The following is a 19,975-nucleotide window of genomic DNA, read 5'->3' as shown; positions in this document are numbered from 1 at the left end:
GATGGGATCAGGGGATCGGGAGGCATCTAAGGAGCCAGCCACATTTTCATAGCACTCTGGATGACACTTGAAAAGACCATTCTCGAAGGGCTTTCATATCTGTTTAGTTTTTAAAAATGAAACTTCATCTTGGATTAGGTCAAAAAGACTATGACAGGTGGTTGTCACAATCAGCCGGCCTTGTGCCTGAAAAATCTTTTAGAATGCATGAGACAATTCAAACAGAGCTTTCAGATTAACTTTAGAGGAGATTAAATGTGACAAAAACGATTTCACTTTTTTAAAAGTAAATGATACATTACAATAGTGAAATTGTAAATTAGACAAATAAGTTAAATAAAGCAAAAAATGTAATTTAAATTGTACTTGGGAAAGACATAATGAAATATTTGTTTAAATATGTTATTCTTAATAATAGTTATATTAAATTTTATTTTAAATATTTTTTCTTTTAGTTTGGATTTGTTTGAATTTTTTATCTATTACTTTTTCTCTTTTATTGGTGTATGGTTGTCACTCAGTATATAGTTTTCTCCTTGGACTCAATATACTGGGAACGTGATACAAATTGATTTTGACTGGCAAAGCTGAAAAAAAGGTGCACTTGCTTTGCATCTACCTGTGTGCAGCACTAGCTCAGAATGGTACATGGGACAACTTATAAAATGGATTAATTTATAAATTATAATTGATCAAAATGTAAAAAATTCACAAAAACACACTGAATGAGCACATTGAACTGCACATTTCTGGAATGGTTATTCACTTTTCTGAAAATCATCTGTTGTTGCTGACGTTTATTTCATATTCTGTTGGCTATTGCAGCTTATCATCTTTATTACTACTAATAATGATTAATTAAAATACTTTGGAAAAGCATAACAGCCTAGTTTCAATGTAGAAAAGTAGTGATTATAAGTAAAGTTGCACAATGAAAATTGGATTTGTGTGTGTGTGTGTGTGTGTGTGTGTGTGTGTGTGCGCGCGCGCGTGTGTGTGTTTTTGTGTAGAAGCATGCAATTACAATCCAACTTCTTCACATACAGACAATACTGTCTGTCACCAATAAAATGTCTATATTGTGCATTAATTTTATGTAAGGGGTGTCGTTAAAATGAGGACAAGCTGTGTTTAATGTTGTCTTCCACAATAAACTAATATTGCTTGACTGTTTTGGATACTTAAAATGTGATAACAACGCAAATGTAATATTATGTCAAACAGTCAAAAAGTGTCTTTCCATTTTCTTTTCCATCCAGCCTTCCTAAAACTCAAATGACCAACTATCAGAAGAAGGAGAGAACCAAAAAGATGTGCCTCTACAAACGATTCATAATGTTGTGATACATTTTTCTTCTAGTTGAGAGAAGAAGCTTTTGTCCTTACACCCTTACTAGTGACTTTAGATTGTGTATTTGAATGTGAAGCAGTTACAGTAGTGGAAAGTAGCAATAACATTTACTGCATTGCTGTGCAACTGTTAAGATATTTTTTCCAAGACGAGCCCTACCCTTAAAACTCTTTGCCATTTATGCATATAGAGTACAGTCTGCCAGGAGTCAGGCAATCAGCTTGAGCTCCATTGCATTATAAACACATAACATGCCTCACTCTCCTCAAATCATATTTCAAACACACGTCTCATTATTTTAAGCTGCAGAAATTCCCATCTATACACTCATAACTGTATAAAATTAAAGTTTGGCATCTACGCCAAACTCTTCCTATATTCTTTCAGCTGCGGTAATAAATCATTTCAAACATAAATGATCTGACTGAGCTACAAATTAATTAGTAAATTATTATTAAATTCCTGTCCTATCATTTGTCACACACTGAGCCTATTTGTTTGGGCCTCTGGACTGTCACAGTACCTAACAATCATCCTTGACTACACACAATAAAACCACTGACAGGTAGAGTGAATAACATTGATCATTTATTTGCAAAGCTATGTTCTGCTGGGGATTCCTGTCTTTCATGTTTATGCCATTGACTTGTACCACCCACTGCCACAGCCAGTGGCATTCCCCAGTGTCAGTGGTCTCCCCCTACAGGACAATACCCCCACCACACTCTAAAAATTGCTCAAGACTCGCTTTAAGGCCAGGGTACATAAGGCCTGGGGACCAGAATCTACACGACAAAGACTTCAATTCAGTCCATTGGATGGCTTTGGAAAATAGGAAGGAGGGCATATATTATGGACTCATACTACACCAAAGTAATTAAGTTATAGATTTCTGTATTTTAAACATTTACTTCTTACAATTTAAGCCAAAGAGCCATGCTGACAGATTTCTTTCATCTAGTAATACTACTACAGCAGAATTTCTTTATCATGTAGAAAAGGTGAGCTGTACCCTTTAAAATGTGCTTCTTTTTCTTAGGTGTACAGTTTAATTTCCCTTTTCTGTGACAGAAAGAGTTTCACCGGTTCGGCCCACATAGGATCATAGGTAGTGTGCTATATATGGCCCATGATGTAAAATGAGTTTGACATCCCTGCAGAAGAATGCACTGCCAGTGTCCTATAAGCCACAGGACACCCTCAGAGGTCATGTGTCTTTTAAAGATGTTCAAACAATTTTAATTTAATGTCACAATATTTGGTACGATGCTGGATATGATAATCCATTAAAAATTTTTGTAGGAGGAAAACTTTTCATTTAAGTTGATACTATAAAAGAAATTGCAGATAATCCTTCTATACTTTGACTTCTTTGCTTCCTGCTTCACAAAAAAAGTGAACTCTCTGGTTTTTAAACTATGTATATGTAAGTTGCATATTGGGATATAGGTGGTTGTATAATAGAGATTTTTTTTTTAATTCTTATGTTGAATTAAAGCTTCACAGCCCAAAAGCCAAAACACACCGAGTCAAGCTGGAAAAACTTCCAAGAAGGCTTTTATTATGAATGCTCCGATGTTTGGGTTGTAATATGATGAGTCAGTGGAGACGGAAGGAGCAGAATGAGATGTTTGGCAAAGCCAGAGCTGAGTGAGCAGGAAGACGACGGACTGATGTCTGAGGCTGAGTTAATGTGGAGTGAAACCAGAGTGAAAGCAGGTAGGCAGGTGGAAGTTACAGTAGTAGAAGTGAATAGGAAAGCAGAGCTAGGCTGGCAGGTGATGTCATTAAAAAGCCTAAAAGCAAGAAAGCAGAATTAGACAGAATTAGATGCACATACACACCCACATACACATGCACAAAACTGACTGAACTGAGTATCTCTTTTAGCCTACAGTAGTTGGCAGAGCAGTCTGGTGGGAATGACTGTAGAGCCATGATAGATCTCCTGTGGGGTGGTGATTAATGGGCTACAGGTGTGTACGCTGATCGAAGCAAAGCAAGAAATGCAGGAGACTAAGAAGCCACGCCTCCATGCAGAAACACACTTTTTTAAATTCCTCAGTTTGTACATTTTTAATATCTTTCCTCAGTTCTTCTATTCATATCTTTTTCCTCTTAGACCAGCAGAAGAGGCAGAGGGAGAGACATGAGCGGAAAGGAGTTCAGGGTAGGAATATAATGTAATATTCTTGCTTCTGAGTCATCAGTGTAAAAAAATATAAAATAAGTTAGGTAAGTTTATCTGTAATAATAATAATTATTATTATAATAAACATTTTATTTTTATAGCTCTTAGTTTGGATAAAATACATACTTTCATGCATTTGATGTGAAATAAACACAGAAATAAAGGGCTAACAATGAAGGCAATCTATAAAGATTAGATTTTAACAGCCATTTGAAACAAAGTACTAATTCTGCCAGCTTTACAGGCTGTGTGAGGCTCTTCCAAAGTTCCAAAGAACTACAATCTTAAAAGCCTTGTTGCCTCTGAATTTAAAATCCAGATCAGATGATTGGAGAGGCTGACCATTTGAACAAGGTCTCAGCAGCCCTGACATATATGCAGGTGCCTGACCATGTAGGGCTTTGTATGTAATTAACTTATGTGGTTGTTAGGCTTAACACAAATGTACAGTTGTGTATCATCAGCATAGTAATGATAGGATTGCTATGCTATAGCTTGAGTTGTTACTTAGATTACTTTTGGTCCAAGGACTGAACTTCGGGGGACCCCCAGAGAAGGAGGAGCAGATGTAGGCATAGCTATTAATATGAATACAGAAATGTCTGTCAGATATGATGAAACCCATGTGAGGGCAGTGCCAGAGATGTGACACATGTAAATAATTTGTCAGTTACAATGGCATGACCATTGGTGCCAAAGGCTGCAGAGAAGCACAACTAAAATTAAATATTAGAATTGAATAGGAAAATCATTGGTAATGTTTAAAAAATATCTGTCAGTTGTTTTGTTAGCTCAAGCCCTGTATTTTTTTTTTTTTTTGAGATGCCATATCAAGAAAACAATAGTCATTACGCTAAAACATGCTGGGTATATTATTAAATTAGATTCACATCATAGCAGAATGTAATAAGATACATATACTGTATTTTTAAATCACATTGGTTTACACACATAGACAGTGAAAGGCAGAAAGTTCCTTTTCAGTCATGCAGCTGATCATCTTGAAAAACTGAAACTTGTTAATAGAAAGGAACACCTAGGTAGAGTTCTCCTCTTACCATGGTTTGTATATTCCAGCAGTGTTTCACACCTCTCCTTGATTACAGCTCCTTCAGAATGTTTCCTCTCTCCTTGCTTCTCTCTCCTCCAGATGCAGTTTAAGAATCCTTCAACCTGGCATAACTGAGATTGATTTCCGGGTCACAGACAGGAGTAGTACGACGGCTGAGAGGAGAGACAAAAAACAGAGAAAAAAGAAAAGCCCACAGAGGGGGGCTACAAGACAGGCATGGAATTTACAGGGAGAAAAAGAGTTCAGTGAGAAAACAAAAGGGGGAAAGTGAGAGGTACAGGGCTAAATATGAAATCTGATTTCTAGTGTCAAATTTTGCATCACTCTAAACTGTAAAGCTCAAATATACAGTTAAATTAGCAATAAAGCGCAAATCATTATTTGAGTATATACTCAAGGTAGAGTTTCTCTTTAATTGTTCTTAAACAATTTGTTTACCTAAGGGGTAATTGTTTCAACCCGCAGTGTTTTCCAATAATGTGGCTCTAGTGGCTCTGTGAATCTTCAACTGGGAAAAGCTATCAAGCTGGATATTTCAGGAGACTACATTCTGTGTTTACCTTTAGTCATACACAAAAGCAAATGTTTAAAATGGAAAATCAGAGAGCTGTCACTACTTGCCCAGCTGCTGATACTGTTTTGTCTGGGTCATAGTATGATCTATAGAGTACGCTAGTATGCTCTATAGAGCCATAGTAGGCGCGTGGATGGAAAACAGCCATGTTGAAATTACCCTTCAAAGTCATATGCCACTCAGTGACTTGTTTGGGATGTTTGAGCTTCACTGTGCAGAATGATGTACTGCAGAGTTTGACACTCAAAGGTTCTTTTTACATCCCTCGTCTGAAAGTGGAAAGTTTTTCCTAAGTTCACCAAAAATGTGACTTGTGGTGAACTTTTAATGCCTGAAGGAGTTCAGCTTGACTTATGAATGCTTGCATATTCATAGGTTCTGAATTTTTTAGTCAGGTGGAGGTGTAAATGCCATTTAAAAAATTTCTAACTAGCTATGTGAAGATTTTTAATGTAAAAATATCAGACAAAAATGACCATTTTAAGTGCATTGGGTGTTCTTATACAGGTAATCCTCAGTAGCTTCCTGGGGGAAATGTTTAGGGAATTCTTCCAACAAGTGGGTCTAATCTTATCTCACGAATAAAAAAGATTACATAAAATAACAATAAATAATTTATCTATCAATACTCCAGTAAAATCTGTTGCAATGTTTTTGGACATAGAATCAGCTTGTCGCCCCTGCATTTTTACTTTTTAAATCTTATATTAGGCTACATGTTGCTCTGCAGTCCTGCAATCCTTATATAGTGCAGTTGTAATCACTGTTGATTGCATGCAGTTGTTGCAGTTTCTGCAGGTGTCAGTATGACTGTAGCCGGTAGGAGGGACTTGATGCTCCAACTTCTCATTTTGTGTCTCTCTGCTCTCTAGCCAGTCGTCCTGGTCCTGCTTGGAGAGAGACGACGACGACATCAGAAGCACGGCATTACGGGGAACACCATGCATCTTATGCTGTCAAGACGAGTGGACGCTCATATTTTTTCGCTTTGTTGTTTTTGATTTGCGTTATTTTTGTTGCGTCTTTTCTTTCTTTTCTCCCCTCCTCCTTTTCACCCAATCTCTGACGCGCAAGGACACTACAGCATCCATCCACGGCAGAAACGCTCGCATAGAGCATCCTCTGTACAGACGCACCAACCATCCTCCTCCTTCCTTCCTCCCACTCTCCTGCTCTTCTCTTTTGTCGTTCTGTTCTAACCCAGAGGACATCGGGACCTCTTCTATTTCCCCACTTTGCCCGGAGACATGGATCTATGGTTTCATTCGATCCGGATTTGCTGGTGGAGGGTTTTGTTTCTGATGAGTATTTTCCAGGACTATCTGAGCTCCATGCTGGACTGCCCGCCGACCTGCAGCTGCTCTCAAACAGAGATCTTTTGCAATAAGTCCGACAACGGCAGGTTTTTCCCTTTACTCGCCCTGCAAGATACTGGGAGCAATGGGACCAGCGTTGACATAGCGGACTTATTCAAAAACATCACCTCTATGTAAGTACATACGGATTGTGCCGTGCGTTTCGGAATCATTGATCGATCCCATTTGCTGTATGTTGCTTTCTTTGCATTGATCCGACTTGTTGGCTGATATTTTTTTATTCTTAGACTTTTTACACTTCTGTCGGTCTCCTTAGTGCCCAAAGATGCCCAAGCCATATTTAATAAATGGTCTTGAATGGAGGGTAAATGCGCTTGTTTTTCCTCACGTGCACAATTAGTCAAATCACTTGCAGCTTAGCAATAAACTGCTCGGTCTTGAACCTGGGCAATGAATGTCGAATGTGTCTCTTCCCCCCATCCCTAGTGTGTCCCCATAAAGTTGCTCCTCCGCAGCGGCACCGCAGGCCTACACGTCCAAATGACAGAAGGATGTTGCGGAGAACCTCACATCACCCATCCGCTTGATTTCCGTCGTCATGTACAGCAACTGTTCTGACAGATTGTGCTAAATGAAACAGAAGTAAATGGCGCAGTAAGGTCAACCAGTTACATTTTGAGCCCGCATCCTCTGAGAACGACGCGACCTGACAAACTTTATTGTGTCCAGATTATGCGGAGCGGATTGGGATGTGAAAACGTCACTTGTGGCTTTTTTTCTCCTTTCCACAGAGATGGACATGCAGAAATATTGGTTTCATAAAGGCTTTGCTCAAAACAGAGGCGCTATGTATGATGACGGCAGACTACCCCCCTTCCTCCCTCTCCTCACCACCACCACCCACCCACACACCCCCAGAAGTACATTCTCATTCTGCATCCTACACCCCCTCGCTCTCCTCTCTCTCCCTCTTTCTCTCTCGCTCTCTTTCCCTGGCATCGATCCTCCCTGCTAACATCAAAGCTTTCTTTCTTGAAAAGTCAGGGGAGGAAGAAAAAAAAAAAAGCCGAGCTCGGGCCTTAAAATAAGACCTTTGGTGTCGATGAAGCTGATTTGCATATAAAGTAAACATCTCCCGTTAACGCACTGGAATTCCCCGCACGGTTTCCTCCGCGTCGTCTTACGCCACAAAGGACTTTTGCTCTCATCAGTTTTGGTATCCCGTTTACCCTTTATCCGTCTGAGGCAGACAACTTATTTTGTGACACGGTTCATCGCTTCCCCGTGCCGCTAGAGGGTAGCCTGGTACCCTCTATAATCTGGGAATCAAGTGCTCTCTTTACAACACAGGAGTCATTTACGTGACTGTTTTATCGGGGGTACTTTTTCTGTAAGGAATAAGCACAGGTTTAAAGCTTGGCTGTATTAAAAGGAAAGGAAGGAAGAAAGGGTCAGAGTTCACGGCGCACTAGTGATTAGTGTGACCCTCGAGTGACCCTCGTATAAAGATTTCCTTCCCGTGAAACCTGCTCGTTTCACATTTATCTCTCCTCTCATCCACTGAAGTCAACAACCTCTTAGATTTCCAGTTAAAAATGCCAAATATTCAGTTTATACCAAGCACAAAGTCACGCATTGATCGCCTTTTTTGCCTTTGAGAAAACCTAATGCAACTGACCCAGGACTAATTGTGCATTTCATGGCCCCTGGCCAGCTGGCGGCTTTTTTTTAATTTTTTTTTTTTTTTTTTTAGGCTGCTCAGTATGGATGGCAACCTCCACCAGCACCACCAGCAGCTCACTAACAGCATATCAGCCTATACTGCCCAGTGTCACATGAGCTAACACGTCTGATTTAGCTGTGCATTCACACCACGCAGCAACAATAATTAGCTATTTAATATATAGTAATTACTTTGTATTCAAAGCTTGTAATCATTTATGTTAAAATGCTACAGCACAATCATTTATAGCATCTCTACAAATATGTATTACCATAAGTGATGTTCAAAGCTCAGTGCTAATTTATTATCTGGCCAGAAGGTGTGACCTTAAAAAATAGTAACTGGTGTTATTGTAATAAAGAGTATTCAGAGACTGGGGCCACAGAGTCCATGATCCCTTTTCTTTGCAAGTGGGGAGATACATGTGTTTTGATGACATGAATTCTATTTCATTCATCTCAAGAAATACTCAGAGGTGAGGGGACAATTTATGGAGATAGAAAGCTAGAGTGAGGGCTCCTAGCAGGAACTGTGGAGGGGGTGGGTGATTGGCCAGCCAAAGAAAACTGCCAAGTCCAGATAATAGTTTTCCCAGTTCTCGCACATTAGAAATTCATCACAAGAGGCATCACTGCTTGAAGTGGATAAGATAAGGCCTTGCTGTTATACTTGAGGGGGAAAAAATGGTTCTCTGAGAGCAGCTGAAGCATTTGACGGGTTTGTGTAAGTGTGGCTCTGAGCACAGGTGCGTGTTTGTTTTCAAAATCCAATCAGCTTTTCCACCTCGAGTGATGACATTTGGTCTCATTTTGTTTTGTTTCTTCTTTTTTCTTATTTTTGTGCTGCTGAAAGCGTGGTTTGTAAAGGAGAGGCTAAAGTGTCGGACCAATCTCTATGGTCATTACTGCGCTGTCAAACTGCTAAACGTCTCCAATGTGTACTTGGACAAAAATCACCCCTGCAACCTCCCCATCTCTTGCGTACTTAAGCTGATCCTTAAATTCAACAATGCATCCATGCAATCACTGTCATTACTGGAGTTGTTGCAAAGCACTGAACTAAAGCCGTATTTCACGGCAGACATTTTGGCTTGTAATTGCAGGAAAAGCACAGACTTCAGTTATATTAATGATGCGTGCATTGCACTTAGAGATGATCCTGGTATTGTGCATGCTGGCTGACTAGGACAGCTTATAGGAACCTGTATTGTAAATGGATCATTAATTACGTCTTTAATTCCATCGATGCTTGTCCTGCTGTGGCACAAAATGTCTGTTGTGAAAAATATCTTTCAATCAGTTTGCCACTGTGAAGGTAAAAGTGTGAAAGGTCCATCTTTGATTGTGTGATAGTAATCAACCTATGATCCTGCTGCAGTTTCAATGGTAGTAGAAAAGTATTCCCAGTCTTAGTTACAAACAGTTCATTAAGATATGAAAATGAAAACTGCAAAGCCCTAAAGTGCTGAAATGTGATGTCTTCTGTGCACAAGATAAAAGCATATCATCTGAAGATTGTTTTTGAAGCATCCGCTTCAACGAAACCTTTGGTATGATCTGAAATTTTACAGATAATTACCAAGTTCCCTATATCTGTCTGCAGTGTTCAAGTGTAGCATTTTACAATTTTCTACTTCACTTACTTAAACATGAGGGAACAAAGGTAATGTTTTCCAGTGTCTCAAAAGAGTTTAAAGTTGAATTGCTTTTATATGGGTTTATGGCACTGTACTGTATTTTGCATGTCTTAATCCTGTATGGGTTTAGTATTTGTCCAATTATATTTAGTATATCTCCAAACATCCTTAAAGACATATAGCACATGTAGATTAAATAAGATGGTTCTGGTGTGTAGAAAAAACCTACAAACAGATTTTTTTTTTTTTTTTTAAAAAAAACGAATTTGACTTTTTCTCCTTTGTTAAAACAAAACTCTGCATATTTTTGTATTTTTGGCTTAAAAACTGTATAAATAGAGGTACTTCACTAAAACTTCAATTTTCAGTAAATAGTGATGAGCAATTTTAAAGTCAACCACCTAATTCTGTTTTAGTTCTCCTTTATCCCATCAATCTTTGGACACCTTCAAGTACATCCAAGACCTTTGTGTCCTGTGGTACCTGATACTGGGATCCTGGCAGCAAATAATTTCCCATGGGGTGAAACCCAACAATTAAGATGTGATTAAAATTCAATCTTTCTGCTTTAATTGATAGAGTTTTACAAAAATATTCCATGAACTGTGTAGGAATTAGACATTTTTATACACACTGCCTCATTTTCAGATGCTCAAGTATAATTGACAAACTAGAAAAATCTAGTTTCTTCCCATGAAATACTCTGCCAGGCTGTTACTGTGGCCACATTCAGTTGCTGCCTGTTAGTGGGTCTCTCTGTGTTCAGTTTGGCATGTTTGGGTTGATCTGGTGAGTGACTTGGTCTTTGGAGAAGATCCTATTTCTTTGCCTCGAGAAACTCTTGGGGTGCTTTTGCAGTATGCTTTGAATCATTATCCATTTGTACTGTGAAGCACTTTCCAATCAGCTTTGTAGCATTTGACTAATTCTGAGAAGAGAGGATAGCCCTGTACATTTCAGAAATCAACTGTTTTCTTTAATATGCAATAAACACTATTGACCTCCACTGCCAGGCCTCCACACTTCTCTGTACTTTTCTCTTCCCATCATTCTGGTACAAGCCAATCTTGGTTGTCCAACAATTCTTTGCAAACTGCACTCGTTTTTCTGGTGAAGTCTAATCTGGCCTTCATGTTCTTAGGTGTAACCAGTGGTTCCGTCTTTGTTGTAAGCCTTCTGTATTTCTATTCATGAAGACTGTCCTGATTGTAGACTTTGACCCTTGAGCATGTTCTTGATTTGGCTATCTCATCCACTTGAGTCATCTTACGGTCTCTTGGATCTGTTGGTTTTGCAGAGCTGGCCAGTGCATTGCTTCTTTTTAAGAATGTACCAGATTGTTGATTTGATCTCTCCTAAGGTTTTTGCTATCTCTCTGGTAGGTTTATTTTGGTTTTTCAGTAAATGATGGCTTCCTTGCCTTGTATTGACAGTTTTTTGGATCTGATATTGAGAGTTCCAGTGAAAAACGAAGTCCTGGAATTGTAAGAGAACAGGCCACACCTGGCCTTGATAGATATATATATATTTTTTTATTTATTTAGTTACTTATCTTAGTATCTTAACAGACCTCAATTTAAGTAGTGTAGAGGCCTGGTCAGTGTCGTGGTTGATTTGCGTGCCTAGAACTGTTCCTGAATAGTTTTTTCAATGTGTTGGAGTGCACCGTCTACCTTGGCAGACTATTGACTTGTAGTGTACCATTAACTGGCTGGTACCCACCCAAGGGTCCTAAATAGAACATATCTTTGTAATTGTGGGATTTTTTTTTTTTTTCTTTTCTTTTTTTGAGATTGCAATTTTATGCAATCTCTGCATATTACTCAGTGATTGAGAACGCATTCCTATGGTACAATTGTGATACAGTTTTTATTGTAGGACGAGACTATAATGCAACTGTGTATAATTGAATTTCCTCACAAAATAGCACCAAAAATCCCTTCAGTTTTTCATGGATAGGTTTCAAACATCCAGAAGGAGATTTAAAATGTGTAGTATTTGTTTTAATGTCACACCATATCATGATGTCTTATGATGTCATTTAAATGCACATTTTATGATGGGTTTTTGTTTTTATTGCTGGTAGTCATGTTCTCTCGTGTGAACGTAAAAAATCCAACATCCTCTATTTGCCTTTGAAATGAGAAGCCTCTTCCACAAGTATTATAGCTTCAGCTTCTTTAATGTCAACTCTTTCTTCAATCAAAGAGATTTATGTGGATTGTAAAATTGCCATCTGTTTATCTGCAAACAAACTGAGAGTCCCGCACTCTTAAATGATTTACTGTTTATCTGCTTTGCAAAATGCAGCTTGAAGTTTATCGTTTAATATCTCTGAAATCTATAGGAATGTGTGTAGTCTCATTTTCAAAGTCGGAAGCCGTTCCATCGTAATGTTGTGTTTATCTTGATTAATCGCTTTACTTGCAGCAGGGGTCACTTTTAAATGTAATAAGCTGCCATCACCAGTATTTATTTAAAAACTTTATGTGGATACTGCCTTCTTACTTTTTCAGTTTTTAAAACAGCACGGCTCAGCTTTAAACTATCGATCTTTGGACACCTTCAAGTACACATTTTCTATGAAACCAGCTTACAGATGCTGCCAAAGAAACCTGAATTATACAGCAAGGTCTACTCAGGTGGCTTGTGTAGGCTGCAAGTGTCCCCTAGGTTCAGACACTGTGTGTTACTGCATTACATAAACTCAGCGTTTTCTCTACCTCTTGTAGCTCATGTGCAGCCCACAGACTGTGTGACTGTAGCCAATAGCAACTTCAGCCCAGATATATCTGCTACAGAGATCTTGTGTAAGGCTTCTGAATGGGAATTTGATAAGTGAACATTTGTGGATTTTTATTGAAATCGTTACAAGTGGAGTATGTTCTGTTCAGCTGAGAGTTTGGAGTATCAGTTGAACCCATAATGAAAAAGATCTTGCGCACATTTGGATCACCTGTTTTGAGGGGCACTCCAGCATTTTAGGGTTGGCTTTCCATTTGGTTGGAGGACTTAAAGAATGATTAAAATCAAAATCATAAGCAACGATCTACTAAATTTTAGCCTCTACTACTAGCTTAGCTCCAGAAGTAGTCAGACATCCGTTTCCCATATTACAATTTCCTATTATGTTTCATTAGACCTTTGCTAAATGTCGTGTCTCTGCTTCCAGAACCTACTGACATTTAATATTTGTCTCAACATTATTATATCAGATTTTCTATTCTGCTTATCTCGTTGTGAGGAGTAAAGTAATTTTTAAAAAATGGATAGAATTTTTTGTTGCCATGGTCAGTGCATTAGGACTAAACATTTAAAGCCATTTGTCGCAAATCATTTGGTAGAGGATGTTCAGTTCAGTATCATACTTGATTTGTTTGAAGAGTAGTATTCCTGGGGGAAACTTGCAGTTTGCGTTTTATCAAAAATGTTTTTAGCAGGACATCAGTTGTTTATCAGTACCATAGACACTTGTAGGCGCTCAAAAAAACCATAATCTGCATCACTAGGTAATATAAAAATTACAAAAGAAAAAAAGCAGGTACACATTTTAGCACCATAAAAGATTTACAGGAAAGACCAACACATGCGCACACACACATGGACTACAAATTGTCAATGCAGCCCTGAAATTGATCTGTTTACAGGATATTAATGCAGTTTGGAACAACCAAAGTAGTGAAACTCACACAGTTTTCACCCTGCCTAAAAGCATTCACAGAACTGGCACCTGTAGGTATTAAGGGTTATGTTATGCTGATTTTAATGAAAAATGTATCATTTCCTTAATTTTATATTTTAATATTTAACTGGATTAACTATTACAGTAATAATTATAGCCAATTAAACATTGTCTTGTTCTTTAAGCTAATTTGGAAAATAAATAAAATAAAACGCTAATTTATGCATTTTCTGTTCTCTGTGAAAATATGCTGAACTGTGACTCCCCTAAATAACGCAGTGAAATTGCAGAAAATGTTTTTTCTTTACTGATACATGTACTACAAGTTTATTTCTCAGCCTTGGAGCTCAATTTAAAAAGTAGCATTAGTAATGGATAAGAGCGATATCCATGATGGGAAACATGAGAACTAACAGGAAATCAAATGAAGTTTTAGACATTTTATGATGTTGTCTGTTTTACTTTATAAAAGCACCCTTGCATACTACAGTTGATGAATTTCAGATGTTTTAAAAATTACTTTATATTTATGTCTGTTTGGAAAATGGTAGATGACTACCTGTTTCCAAGATGCAGTAAGCTGGAACAAATGTCATAGGGGTTTGTAACTCCCTGTAATATGCAATGTCAGATGTATGCAGTGGTGTAGAACGGTACACACCTTCCTTCTCACTGAGAAACTCCTACCTTCCTTCCCCTCCTTAATTCTGTCATATTTATTCATTACCTGAGGACGTTACTCCTCCTTACCCACTTCTTTCTCTTTGTTTTCTTTGTGTTGTGATGTTTTGATGTCTGTTTTTCTGATGCCCAGTTCACCTGACTCTGGTTGTAATTTTGATTTCTTTTTCTTTGTCATGATCGTATTTCACTTTGAGGTTTCCATATTATTGATTTTGTTTTATTATTTATAAATCTTTTTATTCTTTAGGACTGAGAATCTTTTTACAAGCTTGCTGAGGCTTCTCTTTGTGATCTGCAGTTTTTGCCGTGTTGGTATCATTTGAACACACAGTGTAATTCTGCCTAAACTTCTGTTATTAGCATATGAAGAACAATGATCAGAGCTTTACACCTGTCACCTGCTTTTACACCTGACATCAGCCTTGGAAATCTACTCAACACCCAAGCAAACAGAAAGCAAAAATCACACTGTATTATGTTACTGCACCACTTCTGCACCGTTACTCCTGATTTCTTCGCAAAGCAGTTGATTCATTGACTCATGATTCAACACTTGATTTTTAAAATATACATATAATTCTTTAGGCTTACTACTTATTCCCAAACCTTCCTTTCTCCAACCTTTGTTTTTGTATTACATAATTTATGCAAAGTTATATGAATTTAAAATAGTATATGAATTGTTAAAAATACTGCATACATTGTTTATTTAAATACAATAAATTTAGTTAATATTACTGTAAATGATGTAAGAGTACTTTTTGCTTTACTTTTTTTAAGACTCAGATTTCTGTCTTCTCTTCTCCATACTGCACACTTATATAAACACTTTCTTTATTACCATTTGAAAATAACCATGACGATTTAATTAATCACTGCAGGGTCTCACTCATAGTGGCCTATTAATACAGTTCCTTGCCACACATTTACAAGGATCAAAGTGTAAGTACAAAATAACAGAAACAATGATCACAAAACTACTAAACTAAAGTCTTACAGTATAACCGTGTGCTTACTGTTGTAGAGGTGTATAATATTGTTGGCAATGTTCTAAATGGCATTAATTCCCCACTGCAAAACTTCACAGCCCAAGGCCGTGCACCTCTAAGACCAGTTCGTTTTCAGTTAAGATAACTGCTATCATCCATCCGTGCTATCACCTGAACAAGAAGCTATCATGGATCTTTTTTCATTTTTTTTTTAAAGTCTCTCTAAAAATAAAGTCACGTGACTACTGATGATCCTCTGCAGCGTTTTGTTTTGTTTTTGCAAGCAACATTAAGAACATCGCAATACACTTTCAAATTTGACAGTTTGGGTTGGGGGGCTGACACTATCCCAGGTGACACTGGTCAAGAGTCTAGGGGTCCAGTCTGGACACATTGTCATCCCACTCTTCATGCTCAAATCCACACCTGCACCCATTTTTTTTCAACATGCATATCTTTGCACTTTGGGAGCAAACTGGACAACCCAGAGAAAACCCACACCGACAGAGGACAAACATGTGAACTACACATAGGCCAGAGGCATGTTAGGACGCTGAGCTAAACCACTGCAAATGGTCAATATAGAGATTTGCTTTTTGGCGTTTAAAACAAACGCACAAAAAACGGTGCATAATAAGTGGCCTGGTGTTTGATTTAAGAGGCTGCAATCTGCCCACTCAGCTACAAAAATAACTTCAGTATTTTAAAAGCAATTGGTGCAGTGGCTGCAGCACTCGGTGAAAGTACAGTAGCTGCAGCATAGATGCAACAAGGAGGACATTTTGTCTTCTTTTCATAAGGGGCCCATTCAGATTATTGCTCTGTCATCAGCTATGAAATGTCAAATGAAGCTGTTTGCTTTGGGGGTTTAGGTGATCTGACAACCTTTAAAAAAGCTTTTTATACCTTCAGGCCTGCTGTATGATCATCAGCGTCATTACCACTGATGCTGTTTAACCACCCAGGGCAGAGTTGCTAACACACGTCCTGCCAATTGGTCCTTACTATACAGACCCCCTGCTGCCTCCGCATTGCGAGGCTCACCTCAGGCAGCGCACGACAGGCTCCTCTGTTATAAGCATATCATCAAGTTTGCATGAGCCTGTCTTTGTGGAAAGTAGGTCACGGCTGCCATCTGAGAATTGGGAGGAGAGAGCAGCGCTTTCGTTCAGATCCTCTGCATGCAGAGTTCCTGTGAGAAGACCCGGCCATGTGGCTGACCCAGCTTCTCCCACGCCCCCACCACCTCAACTCCGGCATCTGCAGGCAGCCCTTGCGCCTTAAAAGATGCATACTAATGAAGCACCTTCCCCCGCTTTAACAATCAAAAGATGCATTGAGGATAGAGGGGCGAAAAAATACTGAAGGCTCTGCTGTTTTAGCCAGGATTAGAAAAACCCTTTAAAGCCTTGCAGCAGTGTTCCAGTAGGCTTTCTGTTGACATTTAGTTGAGCTTCTGTTTTCTATACAGCAGATTATGATTCAGTGTCACCACTGTGCAACAGTTTATGATGTCAAACTTGTGAGATCATCTCTCTACCCATTTCAACTGAAATTTGTTCCAAAGTGGTATTTTTCCCCTTTTTTAATCAGTTTACATGCACTGCTTTTTGCTGTTTTATTTATTCCTAAGGTTGCTTTGTGAACGATCACTTGTAAGGAATGCTTATCAAGCACCTGCTCCTCTCAGATATCTACTTATGAACACAAGACAAGTCAGTTTTATGTCTAATTAGGTAACATGAGCTTTACTGAAGCTTTATTACAGTTAATCATGTTTAAACATGGTATCTGCAGGCTTAGTGAAGCTACATTGAAAGCAGCATTACTGCTAATTCCTTCTTCTGCGTGATATTGATGGATGATTCATAGTGTGGGGCGTTTGTGCGATGGTGGTGGCTTGGAAATGGTCTTTTTTACTCTCTCTCTCCTCTCTCCTTTGTACTTCTCTATCCAAAACTACACACACACACACACACACACACACACACACACACACACACACACACACACACACACACACACACACACACACACACACCCCCCCATTCATTTCCTTAGAGATAACCTCCTCCCAGGTGAGGATGTATGTCTGACCCTCGCAGTGTCCATCACGATGTGTCGGCTCGTGTAGAAATGCCACCTTCCTTCCTTTTCTCCCGGAACCCTAATAAGGTTTCTGCTTGTTATTCATGTGGGATGTTTAGTGTTTCAAAAAACATCAATCATGTATTATCAAGTAGGATGAGTCACCCCACTGTCCTCCATGTCAGCGATGACTGGCAGAGCTGTGTGAATAATGCAGCTGTCTCGATTCTCACTGAGCTTCAGCCATGTTGTCCTACACGGTGCGCATGTTGATGGATGCTATTCAACACTATTCTCTCTCCTCTTTCGTGAAAAGGGAAACACTTATTATTACAAAGTTCTACTTTTAAAACAACTTCTTCATCTAGGTCCATATTTCATTCATGCTGTCCTATATTGTTTAAAAATCCAAATTTCACCCAGATGTATCTAAGGAGATTCACTTGGAGGTTGGAGCTCATCTCAGCTTAATGCTGGATCAATCCTTATTTTAGTTATATTTGTTTTTTGTTTTTTACATTTTTAAGGTCACAGCATTTTAGTAAGCTCTAAATGGGCAAAATAGCTTTTTTTCATTACTTGTTCAGGACTTGTTGGCTCTTTTTTTTCCTGACAAAGCACACCAGTATATTACCGAGACAAGCGCGCAGTGAGGCGCCCTTTCCTGCCCGCATCTGTCCATCAGTTTTCTCTCTGCACAAAACAGTGAGATGTGTTGGAGGCAATATGTGTGCTAATGTTTGGTTGGTAAACACTCATAATGAATTATTGGTGCTGCAATCTCGGCTGTTTAGCTTTGACTACTGACGTCATTGGCGGTAAGGACATAATAAAACACAGCAGCACAGATGTTCCCTCATATTTCCCACAGAGCAGAAGCATGCACCACAGCGCCTTCTTTTTATCGATCGCCTAAGATGGTCTGATATCTGTATTTGCTCTGTTCTGTAGAGTATCGGTATTGCACTATATCAAACTATTATGGACCTGGCACACCATTCCGCCATGCTCACCAGTTATTCTCAGTGAGCTGAAGGCTCGGTAGCCACCCAGGAGTTGAGTACCAAGAGGGTTTTTTTTTTTTTTTTTTTTAAGACCCTGACAGTGCTTTGTGTGGAGGCTGATGAGAACACATTAAAAGTAAATGGCCCACTGAGACTCAGCTCTTCTTCCTCCTGGCTCCCTGTTGCTGCAATGACCTTGTTACTCCAATCAGAATATCACAGTCACTCTCCATCTTCTCTCTTGGACTTAAAAAACTCATCGTTTTAAGAAGCTCCTGACAACACCCTCTCTTAGTGCTGAATCACATTTCCTCTCTCATATTTATCTCCCTTCTCCAATATTCTCTCTTTTAGAAGCATAAAAACCCAGTTATTTTTTTTATATTCAGCTCCTTCATATAAACCCAACCATTCCCAGTGGTTCCTGTCCCACACATACGCCAGTGTAACAAAAACTCTACAAATTAATAGAAGTTTGTGGATTTTGTTAAATTCAAATGGAGCCAAGCTAGCTTGTATGCATAACTAAGCTAGATAGCAACTTGCACCTTCATCTCTATCAAATATGTCAGAATGGTATCTGTAATTCTCTCCAAGAAATCAAACAAGTTTCTTTACTGTTAATCCTACCAAATTATTATATTATATATAGATAAAAGTCAGACTCTGAATTATGCTAAGCTAAGTTAGCCTGCTTCTTCACTTGTAATAGTCATCAAATGTAGCATAACCAATGTTATTGTGGCGCTCTCTCTCTCTCTCTCTCTCTCTCTCTCTATATATATATATATATATATATATATATATATATATATATATATATATATATATATATATATATATATATATATATATATATATATATATATATATTTTTTAATCTAATTTTATTTTATTCTTTTGATAAAAATAATTAAGAAGCAGCCAAGCTCGTGTCTTCTCCTGTTAAGTTTCATGTATATGAAAATCATATTAATTAACTCCTCTATCACATAAAGACAGAAAACAAGACACTTTCCTGTTAATAATTAAATATTTTTTTTCTTAGATAAAATGTGGCTTTCTTTTGTGAAAATGCTTCTAGAGATTACTTCATGTAAAATACATTTTTCCCTTCAAGCTTTCTAAAACTGTTATGTTATTTTTTTTTTTTTTTAAATTGCACTGTAAAAAGATAATTTAAACTTCCTTAATTTTGTTTATTTTTGTTTTTTATTTTAATACATTGAAATGTTACTAAAATGGAAAGCAAAAAGAATGAAAGGGGATTTGTTCAGGAAGCTGCATCTCTCAAACTTGCCCTTTGTTATTTGCTTAGTAATCCGGATTACAGTTATTCAGTTGCATACCAAAATTATAAAATGAATTGGGAGGAGAGCATTGCATTGTTGAAGGAGCTGAATGGACATATTTTTGCTGCTGCTATGACTGAGATTTTCTTTAGAGATGAAGAAGCGTGTGAAAGCAGAGACTTCCACATAAGGATGCTTGCTGAAAATTGTCTTGCACGTGATTAATAATCTGGGACATGGGATATCGGAATTAACAAACAACCTTGTAAGTGGAAATCCACTTATTAGAATTAGAATAGAATAGAATAGAATAGAATTCAACTTTATTGTCATTGCACATGCACAGGTACAGGGCAACGAAATGCAGTTTGCA

At 38.2% G+C, this 19,975-nt stretch overlaps 1 protein-coding gene and 1 long non-coding RNA gene across 5 annotated transcripts in view; one reads left to right on the top strand and one right to left on the bottom strand.

The window, feature by feature from the left end:
* Positions 1-2,673: 2,673 nt before the first annotated feature.
* On the bottom strand, positions 2,674-5,916 carry LOC112847087 (uncharacterized). The gene is made up of 3 exons (XR_003220413.1): positions 5,665-5,916; positions 4,601-4,724; positions 2,674-3,147 (listed from the first exon to the last, which is right to left on the bottom strand). It is a non-coding gene; the product is annotated as an uncharacterized LOC112847087 (long non-coding RNA).
* The window catches only part of ntrk3b (neurotrophic tyrosine kinase, receptor, type 3b), a 210,592-nt gene continuing 194,000 nt past the window's right edge, over positions 3,384-19,975 (top strand). For 2 of the 4 annotated variants that reach the window (XM_013265484.3, XM_025907847.1), the window contains exon 1: positions 6,005-6,677. In XM_013265484.3, coding sequence (XP_013120938.1) covers positions 6,436-6,677 — 242 coding nt within the window. In that variant the 5' untranslated portion in view covers positions 6,005-6,435. Of the gene's footprint in view, positions 3,522-4,692; positions 4,889-6,004; positions 6,678-19,975 lie in introns of those variants that run through there. The other 2 variants (XM_003437694.5, XM_019360768.2) reach the window with 2 other exon arrangements.

This window comes from Oreochromis niloticus, linkage group LG1 (genome assembly GCF_001858045.2).
Source record: "Oreochromis niloticus isolate F11D_XX linkage group LG1, O_niloticus_UMD_NMBU, whole genome shotgun sequence".
NCBI classification, from domain to species: domain Eukaryota; kingdom Metazoa; phylum Chordata; class Actinopteri; order Cichliformes; family Cichlidae; genus Oreochromis; species Oreochromis niloticus.
This window is presented reverse-complemented; position numbering and strand designations above follow the sequence as displayed.